Source organism: Athene cunicularia (assembly GCF_003259725.1).
Source record: "Athene cunicularia isolate RWA chromosome 3 unlocalized genomic scaffold, athCun1 chr3_part1, whole genome shotgun sequence".
In the NCBI taxonomy this organism is placed as follows: domain Eukaryota; kingdom Metazoa; phylum Chordata; class Aves; order Strigiformes; family Strigidae; genus Athene; species Athene cunicularia.
This window is the reverse complement of record NW_020799097.1, coordinates 69,692,171-69,705,428: the sequence shown is the minus strand read 5'-3', so window position 1 is coordinate 69,705,428 and position 13,258 is coordinate 69,692,171. Positions and strand designations below refer to the sequence as shown.

Sequence of the window (13,258 nt, the reverse complement as noted above, 5' to 3'; positions counted from 1 at the left end):
AAACCTAAAAGGTTTTCCATGTTTCTCACAGACTGATAACACACTTATGAGCTAGTTTTCTGGGGCGGGAGGTATTGGGTTTTTTAAATTTGGGTTTTATATCTAAGGTTTTATTTGTATGAATTGTTAACATAAGTCTCATCAAACACTCTAGCCCCTTTCTTATTATTTTTAGAAATTTAAATTGCAATCATCAGACAAAAATTGATTCAGAACACTGCTCTAACTACAGGTGCTTCAAGAAGTTACTTTAAGCTCTTCAAGTTAGGGCTGTTCTGGCAAACACACCTTAGAGTGTAAGTTACGATAACTGTTATGATTATTATTATTATTCCATGAACTTAGTGACATAACTGTCTACACATAGACAAAGACAGATGATGAACTACTCATCTAAATAAGGACACACACATATTTCAGGCAGGCATAAAAAATGTCTCTACTATAGAAACCATGCAGAATTTATACGCTGTTTAGAAGCAAAGGAAGGACCCATTTCACTTCAGTCACATGGATTTAAAGCTGACTTTTATTTTATTTTTCACAGTCAGTTTCAATAGTAATATAAAAATATCTACTGCTATAATCAAGGCCAATCCAATCTCAGGAATATCAGCTGGGCACTGACATAAATGCAGTTGAGGGAACTTTATGAAATCTCCAGTGTCAGTTTTCATCTATGCAACATGGGAAAGCACAATTTACTCGCTTTCTGCTTAAGTACTGGAATCAAGAAATTACACAAAATTTAAAGGCATATATTTCAGTGACACCTCCTGTAAAGCAAATGGTATGGAGCATACTGAGAGCAACTCATGTAAATAAACAGATCATTTTTTACATATCATACATGCCAAACCCTTTTCCTCTTTGGTATGTCATGCTTATTTTCAGACAGTAACTTGGTCAAGTTTATCTTTGACTAGTTAAAAAAACAAGCCAAACAACAACAACAAAAAAACCCACCCTCAATCAAGCCTTCCCCCATCCCCCCTCACCCCAAAATCCCACACTCTCATATAATAAACCTAACTTGGCCATTACACCTCAGTATAGATGAGCTTTTCTAAGTGTGGTACACACCTAAGATTAAGAAAACCTACAAAAAGAACCAAGAATCCTTTGCATTACCCTTAACCACACCAGTAGTACTTTACCTCATAATTGCACCAAATGATATGAGATGGACTACTAGCTAAGTAAAATTCTATTTATCACAAGTAAAGGTGTACTGTAAAGAATGGTCTTTTCAGTACAGATGGACAAGAGCAGTTTGAGAGCCTCTTGGGCTTTCCCAGATTGCAGTCATACTCATTAGTTAGAGGGAACAGCGTAACTTTGTCCATCTGACTTGCTTTTACTATCAATTACGTCCTCCAAGTTCTGTTACTTACTCAAGTCCCTGTATGGGCTAGCTTGAAAAGAAATAATTTTAAAATTTAATTAATCAACCCTTATTTCTGTCCATTCTTCTGCTGAATTACATTAAATAATGTGTCATGCAAGTCTTTACAAATATAACCTCGGTATGAAGTGACTGTCCCGAATCAGAAGAATTTATGGTGCAACCAAATGAGGCAAGCCTTGTCTTACCTTTTGTTCAAGTTTAGCTTGTGCTATATCATTTGTTTTCTTTTTCAGTTTGGAAAGAATGGCATTTAGTTCATTTGCTATCCCCTGGATTTTCTGACCAAACTCTTGATTCAGTGTTTTGATCTGCTGAGTTTCTCTTTCTTTGGTTTGAATCTGTTAACAATAAGAATTAAAATCAGTAACCAGAAATCTCCTCCTGAAAGATTAACTTTCATTTAACTTACTTTATTTTAGAGGAAGAAGGTAATAAAACTACTCTGTTGTCATAGTTTGATCACACTTGGATACTGTATTTCACTAAGTTATAAAGTCTAAAGAAGGGATATAGATCTGTAATGCATTTTTCTTCTATGCTTTACCTGATCCTGTATAGTTACAAGGGCCAGCCCAACTTCTGCTAGATGAAGAGAGAGTTCAGAAGGCAAAATGGTATAAAGCCCCAAGTACTTATTCTGTTGTTGTTCAGCCATTTTTTCAACAGCCTGGCGATGAGTAGTTACTTCACCAAGGAGAGACTAATGATAGAAAAAATAGTATTAAGAATAAGGGGAAAAACATATCTGTGTAAACTTTGCAAATGCAGATATTGCATGTAGCTGGCAACAAAGCTAATTGCTTTCAAGTTCTTAATTAGTTCATTAAAAAGCATTTTATTTTGGGATTCCCTGGATTCTCATTTATGACTGTCTAGTTATCTGTTCCTATGTGACCACATTTATATAGAAAAGTTTTCAGCACCTCCAGTGAAATGAGTTTATTTTATTTTGTTGTTTACTGCCCCATACCAAACTGCCAAGATCAAAAGGAAATGTCACATTCTCTCCATTCACAGTCTATAGTTCCCACATATTTTAGATGAGAAGAGAAAATCACTGAACAATAAGCTAGTATGCAAAATTGCATAAATGCAAATACTTAAATATATATTAAGTATCTTTAAAATAAGGTATTACAGCCCATCAGCTACTTCATGCTTTATAAATTTGTCTAGCAGCTTAAAAACTAATGAATATTGTCTAATTTGAATTCATAGTGGTTTTGAACTATTAACACTCACTAGTAGATTACAATGAAGATAAATATTGTAATTTAGAAATTTGATACCTGCAACTCCTGAAGTTGAGTATCCACTTCTATATCAGGGCTTAATAAATATTCTTTTGTTTCCTGGATCCAGGACTTCACAATATTAATCTCTCCTTCAACCTCCTCACGCTCCTTCAGCTCCTGTTTCACCATCTTCACACCTTTTTTCACTTTCTGTTGCATACTTCAGAAACAAAGAAAGAATAACTATTTTTAAAGAATTAAGTAATGTCTAAAACCATTGCTTTGTCAAAAAATTAATGAAGATAACGATTGATAGCTTCACATCCAGACTAATAAAAAGCATTGTTGCAACAGACTACTAAAGCAGCACCCTAAAATTTCTCACATTCATTCTTCAATTCATTCCTTTTAATTAGCAGTTTTATGTATTTTGACACTGAGTGAACAATTCTTTTGAAGAAATGCAAATGTTTACGATACAGACACCTACATCTGAGTCCATCACCACAGGCTGCCCTCATTGCCAGTGGAGGAAGCAGGCAATTCTAGAGCATGATTTAGGATGATTCATCATTATTCTAAAAGAAACTTCTAAAATAGGTCAGAAAAACTGTATTTTAGATCTATTTCTCTCCATTAATTAGAGAGTGAGAATTAACCAGTTCAGATATCTATAATCTAAAATAAAGTGAGCTAAATTCCACCCTTATTGGTAGGATTTGCACTGGCAGAATACCTAGGCTAAGGCATGGATCAAATATCTGAACACCGTATTTCATCCAGGGACCTATGTCGACTCTTCCACTAAGACAGAATTTCCGCACTTTCCTCAAGAACTTTGATCTCCTTTAAAAAATAGTCTTTTTCAGATGACAGCTCTGTGAATGATCTACAGGACTACTTGTAGCTCTTATGTACATGGCATGGATCTTTGATATTCCCATATTTGATCTATATTTGTATAACCTTTCATATCTGAATCATGTCTTATTTACATGAGCATGAGGTCATCACAGACCCTATTTCTCAGAAACCAATTCTAAGGGAAGAATAGAATTAAAAAAGTGCTAATATCTACACATTTTCTACAGAGATTGCTATTCTACTGTAGTCAGTTACTCATGCACACACTGAATTTTACACAGGCTAAGTGCAGGGTTTACAGGTTTTTTTCATTCTCTGACTCTCTTCCTCCTCCCACTGTGGAGATCCAGTTAATGCATCTTAGTCAAATTATAAGGTGGGTACAAGTCCTCAAACTTAGTCATAAAAGTTCCTGTTTTATACATGACAGGAAAACATTTTAGATTTAGATAAACATTTATATAACCATATTTTGTTTGCATATTCACTAAATTCCTCTGTAAATTTCATGGGATATCTACTTTTGGTACCTAGGTGCTTCCAACAGGGGAAAAAGTTATAAACTAATCCAAATTTAGGATACAAAAAAATTAAAAGGTCACTGTTAATGGTGACATGCAATGGAAGTGTTTAAAATCAGTTATAACTTTAATGGAGTTGATACAGCTTTTACATAAGTTGTTATTATTATGCAAGGCAAGAAGTATATATTCTAAAATGCATACCCCTGCCGATGGAAACAAAGAATATTGGTAAAAACGTCTTTCAAAATTAATTAAATATATTTTAAAATTAAACTATTTTAAATACAATAACTGATACTTATTTTAGGCATTGTAAATGTTAATGTAACAAAAATGATACGTGAACTCTTATTAATGAATTGTGAGGTACCATTTGTCTAGTGAATCTTTTAAAATATTGCCTTACTTGTGACATCGATCTTGCATTGCTTTGATTTCTTGCATGACTGGTAGTTCCTCCTGAGACAGAGGCTTTATTTCCACATCCTGAAGCATGCTGACAACATGCTGTTTGAGCAGGCCCAAAGACGACAGCTGATGCTCCACCTCCAGAAGGAAAGTGCTGTGGTAATCCAGGAGTTCCAGGAGCTCTGCCTTGGATGCTTTTTCTACAGAGCTTTCTGGTAAGCGACCTTGTAGTTGATCTATTGCTATGGTGGCTTTCTGAATCTATGGAAAGATATGCAGTCTTGGCAGTAATAAAATTAAAAAGAAGCTAGTACAACTGACACCAAAAGGTGTTAAACCCAGTACTGTACATTTAGATGCTGTAAAGCAGCTGTGGAACAGGGCTTGTGCAGCAGTCTCTACAGCAGATATAAATCTATGCTCTAATGTGCTAGCTAGCCCCAGCTCTTCATGGTGGACTAGGACTTCTTAACGGATTATTTTGTCAAGTGATGAGTGACTTCTCATATCTTTTTATTACCTTTATTACCTTTTATTACCTTTATTGTTGGCTTCATCTAGAATAGACCATCTGGGGACAGGAAAAATAGAGGAGAAGATTCTGAAGAACCATCAGAAACCAAAACAACTCTGTATTTACTGTAAATGTATGCATATAGAAGAACAGTTCAAACCTTGGAGGCAGTGGTTCTAAACCTAGGTTTTCCACAGCTGTTTTTTTCTATGACCTGAGGAAAATCACTGTACTCCTGCCATAAGCTTTCACTACCATAAGGTGATTAATAAGGCAGTATACTGAGTGAAAAAATATGTGCAGTTAACAAAGGAAGATTTACCAAGACCAGAAGTTACCTTATCATTAAAGTCTTTCCATTCCTGCCCTGCATCTTCCAAAATTTTCTCTTGTTCTTGGGCTACATTGCGAAGCCGTGTCCAGCGCTGCCAAACTGTTGTCATGGATCTACTTATAGTTGCCTTACTGGCATCATTACTGACTTTCTCCAGCTGTAAAGCCTTTTCTTCCAGAGCTGTGATCTTCTCATGGAAAGAATTCACTACAGACACAAGAGTCTGAAAAGTAAAAAATAAGCACGGTTTTCCTCTTTTATAACACAATACATAACTATTCAACACACCTGCAGGCAGATGACCCACTTCCATCCCCTGAAGACAAAAGTAGGTAGGTACTACTCGATGCTGAGTGAGGTGGTTAGGTGTCACTATTTTTTTTAAACAATATATCAGCTACAGCTACTTGAAGGACTTGGTCCAAAGTGTAACTCTTTGGAAGCAGCAGCTATCTGGTGTAATCAGATTTCCTCATCCTTGCTAGCCCCTCAAATGGGATGGAAATGAGTATTCAGGACCCTTCTCATAGCAAAGACTGACTTCTATTAGAGTATAAAAATGAAAGAAGCAATTCAGGTGTTTAAGCATTGTTTTGCCAATTACCAGGCCTAGCATAAAGGACACAGCCAGCATAAAGATAAAGCAATAACCCAATTGTATTTGATACAAAAGGGTCAGTACATGGGTGAGCGCTGGGGGTACAAAAAAATCAGTCAGATTATACATAATCAGCATCAATCCCACTGACACCAACAATGACACCACACGACCAACAATGGGTGGAATAAATGGTGAAATGCAGTCTCCCATAGAAGGAACAGGAGACAACTGAGTCAACAAACCAAATACCTAAGACCAACGAAGCCACATACCAAATCTCTACACAGCCTGCATTTACAAAAGCCAGACCTGACTGGAGCCCAGTTCCAGGAAGGCAGGAGGTCCTTCCCCAACAGGGAACTCTACAAAGTGCATCCACCTCACAGACAGACACTGCCCCTCCCTGCAAGTGGTTCCAACTTTTATCCCCAAGTGGGACACCTGACCTTTGTTTACTTAATGTGGGACACCTGGGGCTCATTTACTCCCTGCAAGGCAGCCGCAGCCTGGAGGGAAGCCTAAAGGTAAACTCACCCCCCCTTTGTGAAGGTCTGTGGGAAACACCCATATGTCAACCTTAATTTGGGGCTTGGGGTTGAAACTCCAGCATTTCAAGCATACATTTATGTCATGTGCCATTTTAGATGTCTGAGTATCAGGATATTTTCAGGAAGCTAGCAGACATGACACTACTCTTTGGGGAGATTCCCACCTTTACAGAGACACAGCTGGAGACCAGACAGGATGTCTGAAGTGTCATTAATCATATTAAGGCAACTGATTATCACCCTAAATACTAGAGGAGAAAGTAATTCAAGTTACATTTCTTTTTCTTAGACTAAATAATAGTTAATATTAAACCCCAACCCTTCCTATCCTAGTAGAAGTATTCCATGTGAGTCAAAGTAGATAAATGTTTCTACTGATCTCAGTTTCCTGTAGGGTACACAATTTTGGGGCTATGCACCTAAGGCTTTTAGAAACTTCTTGGTTCCTTCCCATTCTTTACTGTAATAGGCACATAGACAGACATTAAGATGAAAAACAATTTAAAAAATCTGTTTCAGTCATCCCACAAATAAAATGTGTTCTGCACAACACAAAGCACTTCTTGCTGTGCTATGACACACTTAAGTGCTACAGGAAAAGATCTAAAAACTCAAATTCAGGTTGCCATAGGTAGGAACCTACATAACATACATTTATTTTCACTGAAAAAAAGGATTTCATATAATTTTCAGTATCTTACCTTATGTGTTTGCAATTTCTCTTCTGCTGCATGAGAAGAAGCAGCTTTAGCTACTGAGAAATCAGATAACTTTTTCTCAGCCTCATTCATCACTTCAATAACCTTCTGTCTTGCTGTCTGGTACTCCTGCCACTCAGAAGCACACCTTAAACAAATACAGTTCCAAGGGGGAAGAAAAAAAAAAAACAAAACAAAAAACAAAAAGCAATATAAATATTGTTGAACCTAGTTTTTAATGTAACTGCTAAATTTTGTGGTTGTACAGCATTTTCCAAGAAAAAGAAAGATTATCAGGAAAGACCATACATTACAGACACAGCTGGGCATTTAATAGACCTTTCCTCAGTGACTTTGCCTATGTGTTTAAAACCCACACAAACTTTTGGAATCCAGAACTTCCAGGAATAATAAGTAATATAGTTATGCTGGTTAAAAAGGTATTTCTTTTTAATTAAAAATGTCTGCTTCAATTTCATTTGTTTCTGCATAGGTCTTGTGCCAGGTAAAAAAAAGGGACAGCCACTCCCTACTCTTCTCAGTTCTTTTCTAAGCTCTATATAATTTTATCATTGCTTCCTCAGGATCGCACATCTAATCAGTTAGTGACAGAGTCCAAGAGCTCTGAATCCCAACATCCACTTCTCTCATCAAATCACAAACATTTTACAAAACTCTGATTAATGTTGTGATTGCTTTCTTTCATCATTAACAAGGTGATATTAAAATGAAAGAAAAAAAAATTAATATACCTTTGCAACTGCTCTTGCTGGGCTTTGGCTTCTTGCTTTGTCTCTTTGGCCTTTTCCTCCAATGCAGCTACATTCTGCAATAGCTGCTCTCTGGCTGTGTCTTGGATAAAGGGCTCCATCTCTGACACAAGGCCCTGTAACTCCTTTAAATGATTACCGAACTGACTTTCTGTACTGAAAAATTCAATGTGGTTCCTTAGGTTTTCCTCAGAGTTCTCAACATCAAGACCATTTCTTGCTAAACGTAGAAATTCCTGAGCATCTTCATGCCAGTCATTTGCTATCTGCATCACTTGGTAGTATCTTTGGCAGAGGCTATATAATTTATTCAAGGTAGCCTGAAATAAAAGGGAAAATTATATAGAGGGTCACAGACATAAAATTCACAGCAGCAACAAAAATACTCTCTGCTGTAAATCTGGATTTTGCCCATTGCTTGCTTTTTTTCCCCTTTATTATATCTAAAATACAGGACCGGAGAGACTACATGGAAGGTTTTGAGTGAGTCTGCACCTCTACACACAGGTATAAATGCATCCCCGAGTCATCCACATCAACAGGCCACAACCTAAGTCATTAAAAAACCCAAACCAACAGGATTATTAAAATAAATCTTTTCATGATGATTACAAACATCAAGCCAGAGAGCCATCTTCTTCAGCTTTGTGAGCAAGAAACTAATGACTAACCTGTCTCGTGTGTATAGCTTCTTGAACTTCACCGTCTAGTTCTGTCAGCTCAGCAAGAGTGTTTTCCAAGTCAGCAGGTATCAGTTCCTTTGCTTTCATGTATCTCTCTTTCTCTTTATTGCTCAGTGCATTCATTATTCTCAGGCTTGACTGCACTTCTTCCTGATGTATCTGAACCTTTCGGATTTCTTCTTGGATGCTTTGAAGTTTGAGGTCCAAACTTAATGTTCCATTAAGTTCTGTTTTCACCCATCTCAACCAGTCAAGGGAGCGGCAGATTTCTGTTTGGAAGTCTATGCTTTGCACAAGTCTGTTCTCACAGTCCATCACAGTGTCACTAATGGCAGCATGCAAAGACTTCAGTTTTTCTTGCCAAGACTGAACTTGGTGATCTGTTGTCTCACATGCAGATGAGTCAAGCTGAGGAGAAAGGGCTTCTAGATGTTCGGTTATTCGCTTGAGAAGACTTCCTGAGTCTTGCAAGCTGCCCACCAAAGAATGATAGATTTTCAACTTTTCTTCTATTGGGAGCGTTTCTTCATTTACCTTAATCTGCTCCTTCTTCACTGCCTCTAGTTGTGCCTCAAACTGCATACACATATTCTCATGCTCCTGGCATGCTTCTATCATGTCTTCCAACAGATTTATTTTCTGTTCTATTTGCCTCTTCAACTTGTGATACAGCGTGACAAGTTTTAACATCTCATCTGGCTCCCATGGCTGGCCAGTGCTTCGAAAGGCCTCCTTCTTCTGGTTTAGTTCATCCACTGCTGCACCAAGGCTCACCACTTCACCTAAGAGATCTCTGTAGGCCTGCTGGAGTGACACAGCTTCTTTGGCTGAAACAGTAGCTGGAGCTTTGTCCATGTTAATAGACTGATCTTCTAGCTCATTCAGAGCTTTAATTGTCAATTCAATCAAAGAGGCATACTCTTTTCTGGCATAAATTGCTTCCTGAATCTTATATAATTTTTCTTTTGCCAGAGCAGTGACAATACTGAATTGCTGAGGGAGAATGTTAAGCTTTTCATCCAGATAAGAATGATCTACTTCATTAAGTGATGGTAGGATTTCTTGGCCATCTCTTTGCAGTGCAAGTAACAGATTTTCATATTCTGGAGATTGCTCAAGAATCTGTTGATATTTTGCCAACTGGTTGTATAGTTCAGAGTTAGAATTCATTACATTGACTTCTGGGAATGTGACAATATCAGCTTGTTTTAGCCAATGGCAAGCTTTATCTAAGTCTTCTTTGAAATATTTCCTAGAAACCATATTTTTCTCCAGCTCTAACAATCTCTGATTACACTTTTGTAAAACGGAGTCATACACATTCTGTAGTTCTTGCAGTTTACCTAACACTTCACTCTTTTCTTGTTCTGTTGCTTCTTTCATTAAATCCCTTCCTTGAGCCCACAACCCTGTGATTTCATTTTGATAGGCTTTCAGGTTAGCCTGGGCATTCTTACAAGTCCTGATCTGTTTGGTCACATCTTCTGGCAACAGACAAATGTGTTCTGGAAGCGTTACCTTCTTCTCATGCTGGTGAATTTGGTTTGTAGCCTGAAAGACTGCCATGAGAAACTGGGTCTTTTCAGACAGTGCTTTATTGAGGTGCTTTCTCCTCTGGCCAACCAGATCGCTGAGACATTCTACATGGTGCTGTGCATCAGAAAGTGCTTTTTGCAGCTCCTGCCTTTCATTGAGCCCTAGGTTGGTCATCACCCTGTCAGCATCCTTCACAAGCACCTTCAGAACAAGCTGTTTGGCTTCAAGCTCACTGCAAATGGTAAGATGATCCATGAGAAGACTCTGAGCCAAATCTGGAGGAGGGCTCTGTTTAAGAGCCTCTGAGATACTAGGTTGCTGCTCCTCTGCCCATTCCATTAGTTCCTGAAATTTGGAATGCACCAAACTGAGCTCTTCTAAGGTTGAAACAGAAACTTGAATTTTCCTTTTGACAAGGTCCTCCAACTGAGTCCAGCGTTGCTCGAAGTGACCATATTGCTCCTTTATTAATTCTTTGTCATCAAGATTCAGATGTTCTATCATCTTCTGTTTCTGATCTTTCATATCTTCCAGAGCAAATCTTCTTTCCTCTAGTGCCAGTGCCAATTTTTGCAAAGCTTCAAGGTGCACATTTGTACTTTCAGCATCAGATCTATTATCAGAATGGACAGGACAGAAATGAATTATTAGATCTTATATCAGGACAGACTTTAAAAGGGGTCAGAATAAATTATAAGCCCACTACATACTGAAATCAATATGATATAAATATCTTCATATAGTTTCCAGATTCTTTTGAAGGAACCAGTCTTGAACACTAATTAAAAAGTTTAACATTTTTATTCCTTTCATCTACTGACCACACAAATTAACATGAACACTGAAGAGCATGCCAGTTATACTGCACATATGAACAACAAGTACTTGTTCCATGACAGTGATAGCAGCAGTAATACACTCTCAGTTTTACACACAGCTGGTGTGTTTATGCTATAAAAAGTACCTGCAATCATTTAGCAGCAGCAACTAAGCTTTAATATAATAACCTAGTAGGTAAAACACAGCATCACAATGAAAAACACACATGAAACACAGTAAACACAAATGAAAGAGTTCTAAGTAGTTAAAATGATTGAAATATCAGAAAATGCTGTGTGCTGAGACGGCATCAATCAGCACTTGCCTTAAAGACAAACACTGGAGATCTTCAAACTATTTCAATACAACTAATTGTCCTATAATTAATAAGGGACATTTGCTTTTAATTAAGCATGGAGAAAGGGATTTTTAATGGATTCAACTTAGAGCCACTTTGTAAACAGCTCTGTCAGTGTATATGCACTGTCAGCTTCATGCATGCTACTCCTTTTTTACCTAGCCAGGTTGTCCCACTCTTTTGTGAGCTTTTCCAAGAAAACTTCAACTACATTCATGCGATCATGGTAATCCCCTGTCCTCTGCAGATCCTCCTCCCTCTGTATGAGCAAACTGTGTGCCTGAAGGCAGAGATCCAGCCATTGGTTGCTGAGTTCTCCTATTTCCTTGTGTTCAGGTGATTCCTGTCCTTGGGTTAGTTTGTTCATCTTCTCAGTCACAGATGTAAGAGCTGACTGCTTAGACTGCAACTTCTGACTGAATTCCTGAAAAAGATACAAGTCAAAACTAGTATGGTGACAGCTACTCAAAATTATAATGTGGAATTTAAATAAAAACTCTGAAATAAATAAATTGTGTAAGGACTAATTATCTGCCCAGGCAAATGCGGTGCAGATGTAAATTGGAAGAAGCGCCTTCTCCCCTCCCCTAACCTTCCTCCCCATCTTCTCAGGTGAGGACAGATTGGTTACAGATTTGAAAGCAAACCAGAGCAGTTACCAAGTGCTAGTGATAAACAGAAATCACGATCAAGTCACACCTTGCCCAGGATTCTGGACTAGCATAGCTCCCACCATACACTAACACATGCAAGATAGACTGGGTCTCATGAGAATTCATTTTACTAGTATGTTTCTAGCTCATTTTTTCCTTTTATTTTTTCATTACAGACTAAAAATAAGAAACAGAGTCCATGAGTCAGGCAAGCCCCTATATCCATACTTTATTTTGTTCCTACTTCTATAATAGCAACAATTATTGTAATTATTGAAACAAAGCCAATTATTATCTAGGTATGATTGCTGTTTGAATAAATTCCTATAAATAAAAGAGTCCATCTACATACACGTTTCTTATCAAATAAGAAGTCACAGAGGACCCCAAAAAAGAATATAAAATATACTGACAACCAAAACTAACTAAATACTTTGCAGCACTTACACATTGTCTAGTGAAAATGTAATCTTTTCCTAAATTCTAGTTCAAATGACTGTAACTAAAGAACATGCTCAGCTCCAGCACCTCGCTGGTAGGGGTTCTGGATAAGATATGCTACTGCCCAGCTCTGCTTCATTCCTCTTTGTGACTGCTTCAAATGGAGCTAGGCATCTTCCTTTACCAGGGCAAATTCAAGGAAAAAAATACACATTGTGCCACATCTGACAGTACAGCAGGTGCCTGCTTTTCATAATAATACAAAGTTCTTGACCGAGTTAGTGAGGAATACAGACTCCTGCTTCTTCCTGGACTCTAAAGATAGCTAGTGTAAGAGCTTTCAGTCCACTTTATGTGTTGAGGTATCTTCAAGGGCTATGACTTTGTTGAAACACTTGTGTTGAATAGACATGAAGAGGAAGTGCTGTTTAGTTTTCACCTAACTCCTGGCATATCAGAAAAACAGTACCAGCAAAGCCTAGACCAAAAATGAAAAACCCAAGCATTTAATCGTTTAATAAAGAAATAATCTGTTTTTCTGTTTCTTGTTGTTACTTAACTGATGTTTGTGATGTGTGAAGAGTGGCCATAAAAATACTCTCTTCTGTAATGCATGAGCAAATGAAAATCTGAAGGCATTTGTCTCATTATTTAGGGTAAATGAAATTGAGTTTCTGTTATACCTATTCTCCAATAGTTTTCAGAGTTCAGCAACACTGAATAGTTTCCTAGACTAATTTTGCAATAGAACCAAATAATTTAGTAGTATTGAAATCAAAGAACTTAGCAAGCACAAGTTGCACATCTTATCTTCAGATCCACGGTGATCAGCAATTAGCCTACTAAAAACCAGGGCAGATCAGA

General features: G+C 37.5%; 1 protein-coding gene across 1 annotated transcript in view; it reads right to left on the bottom strand.

The window, feature by feature from the left end:
• Positions 1–13,258, bottom strand: part of SYNE1 (spectrin repeat containing nuclear envelope protein 1) — a 317,817-nt gene that overhangs the window by 119,582 nt on the left and 184,977 nt on the right. Inside the window, exons 78-86 of the mRNA XM_026844552.1 lie at positions 11,459–11,724; positions 8,576–10,736; positions 7,887–8,224; positions 7,138–7,282; positions 5,292–5,510; positions 4,438–4,700; positions 2,698–2,863; positions 1,953–2,108; positions 1,594–1,746 (exon numbers count right to left, since the gene is read on the bottom strand). Coding sequence (XP_026700353.1) covers positions 1,594–1,746; positions 1,953–2,108; positions 2,698–2,863; positions 4,438–4,700; positions 5,292–5,510; positions 7,138–7,282; positions 7,887–8,224; positions 8,576–10,736; positions 11,459–11,724 — 3,867 coding nt within the window. The remainder of the gene's footprint in view (positions 1–1,593; positions 1,747–1,952; positions 2,109–2,697; positions 2,864–4,437; positions 4,701–5,291; positions 5,511–7,137; positions 7,283–7,886; positions 8,225–8,575; positions 10,737–11,458; positions 11,725–13,258) is intronic.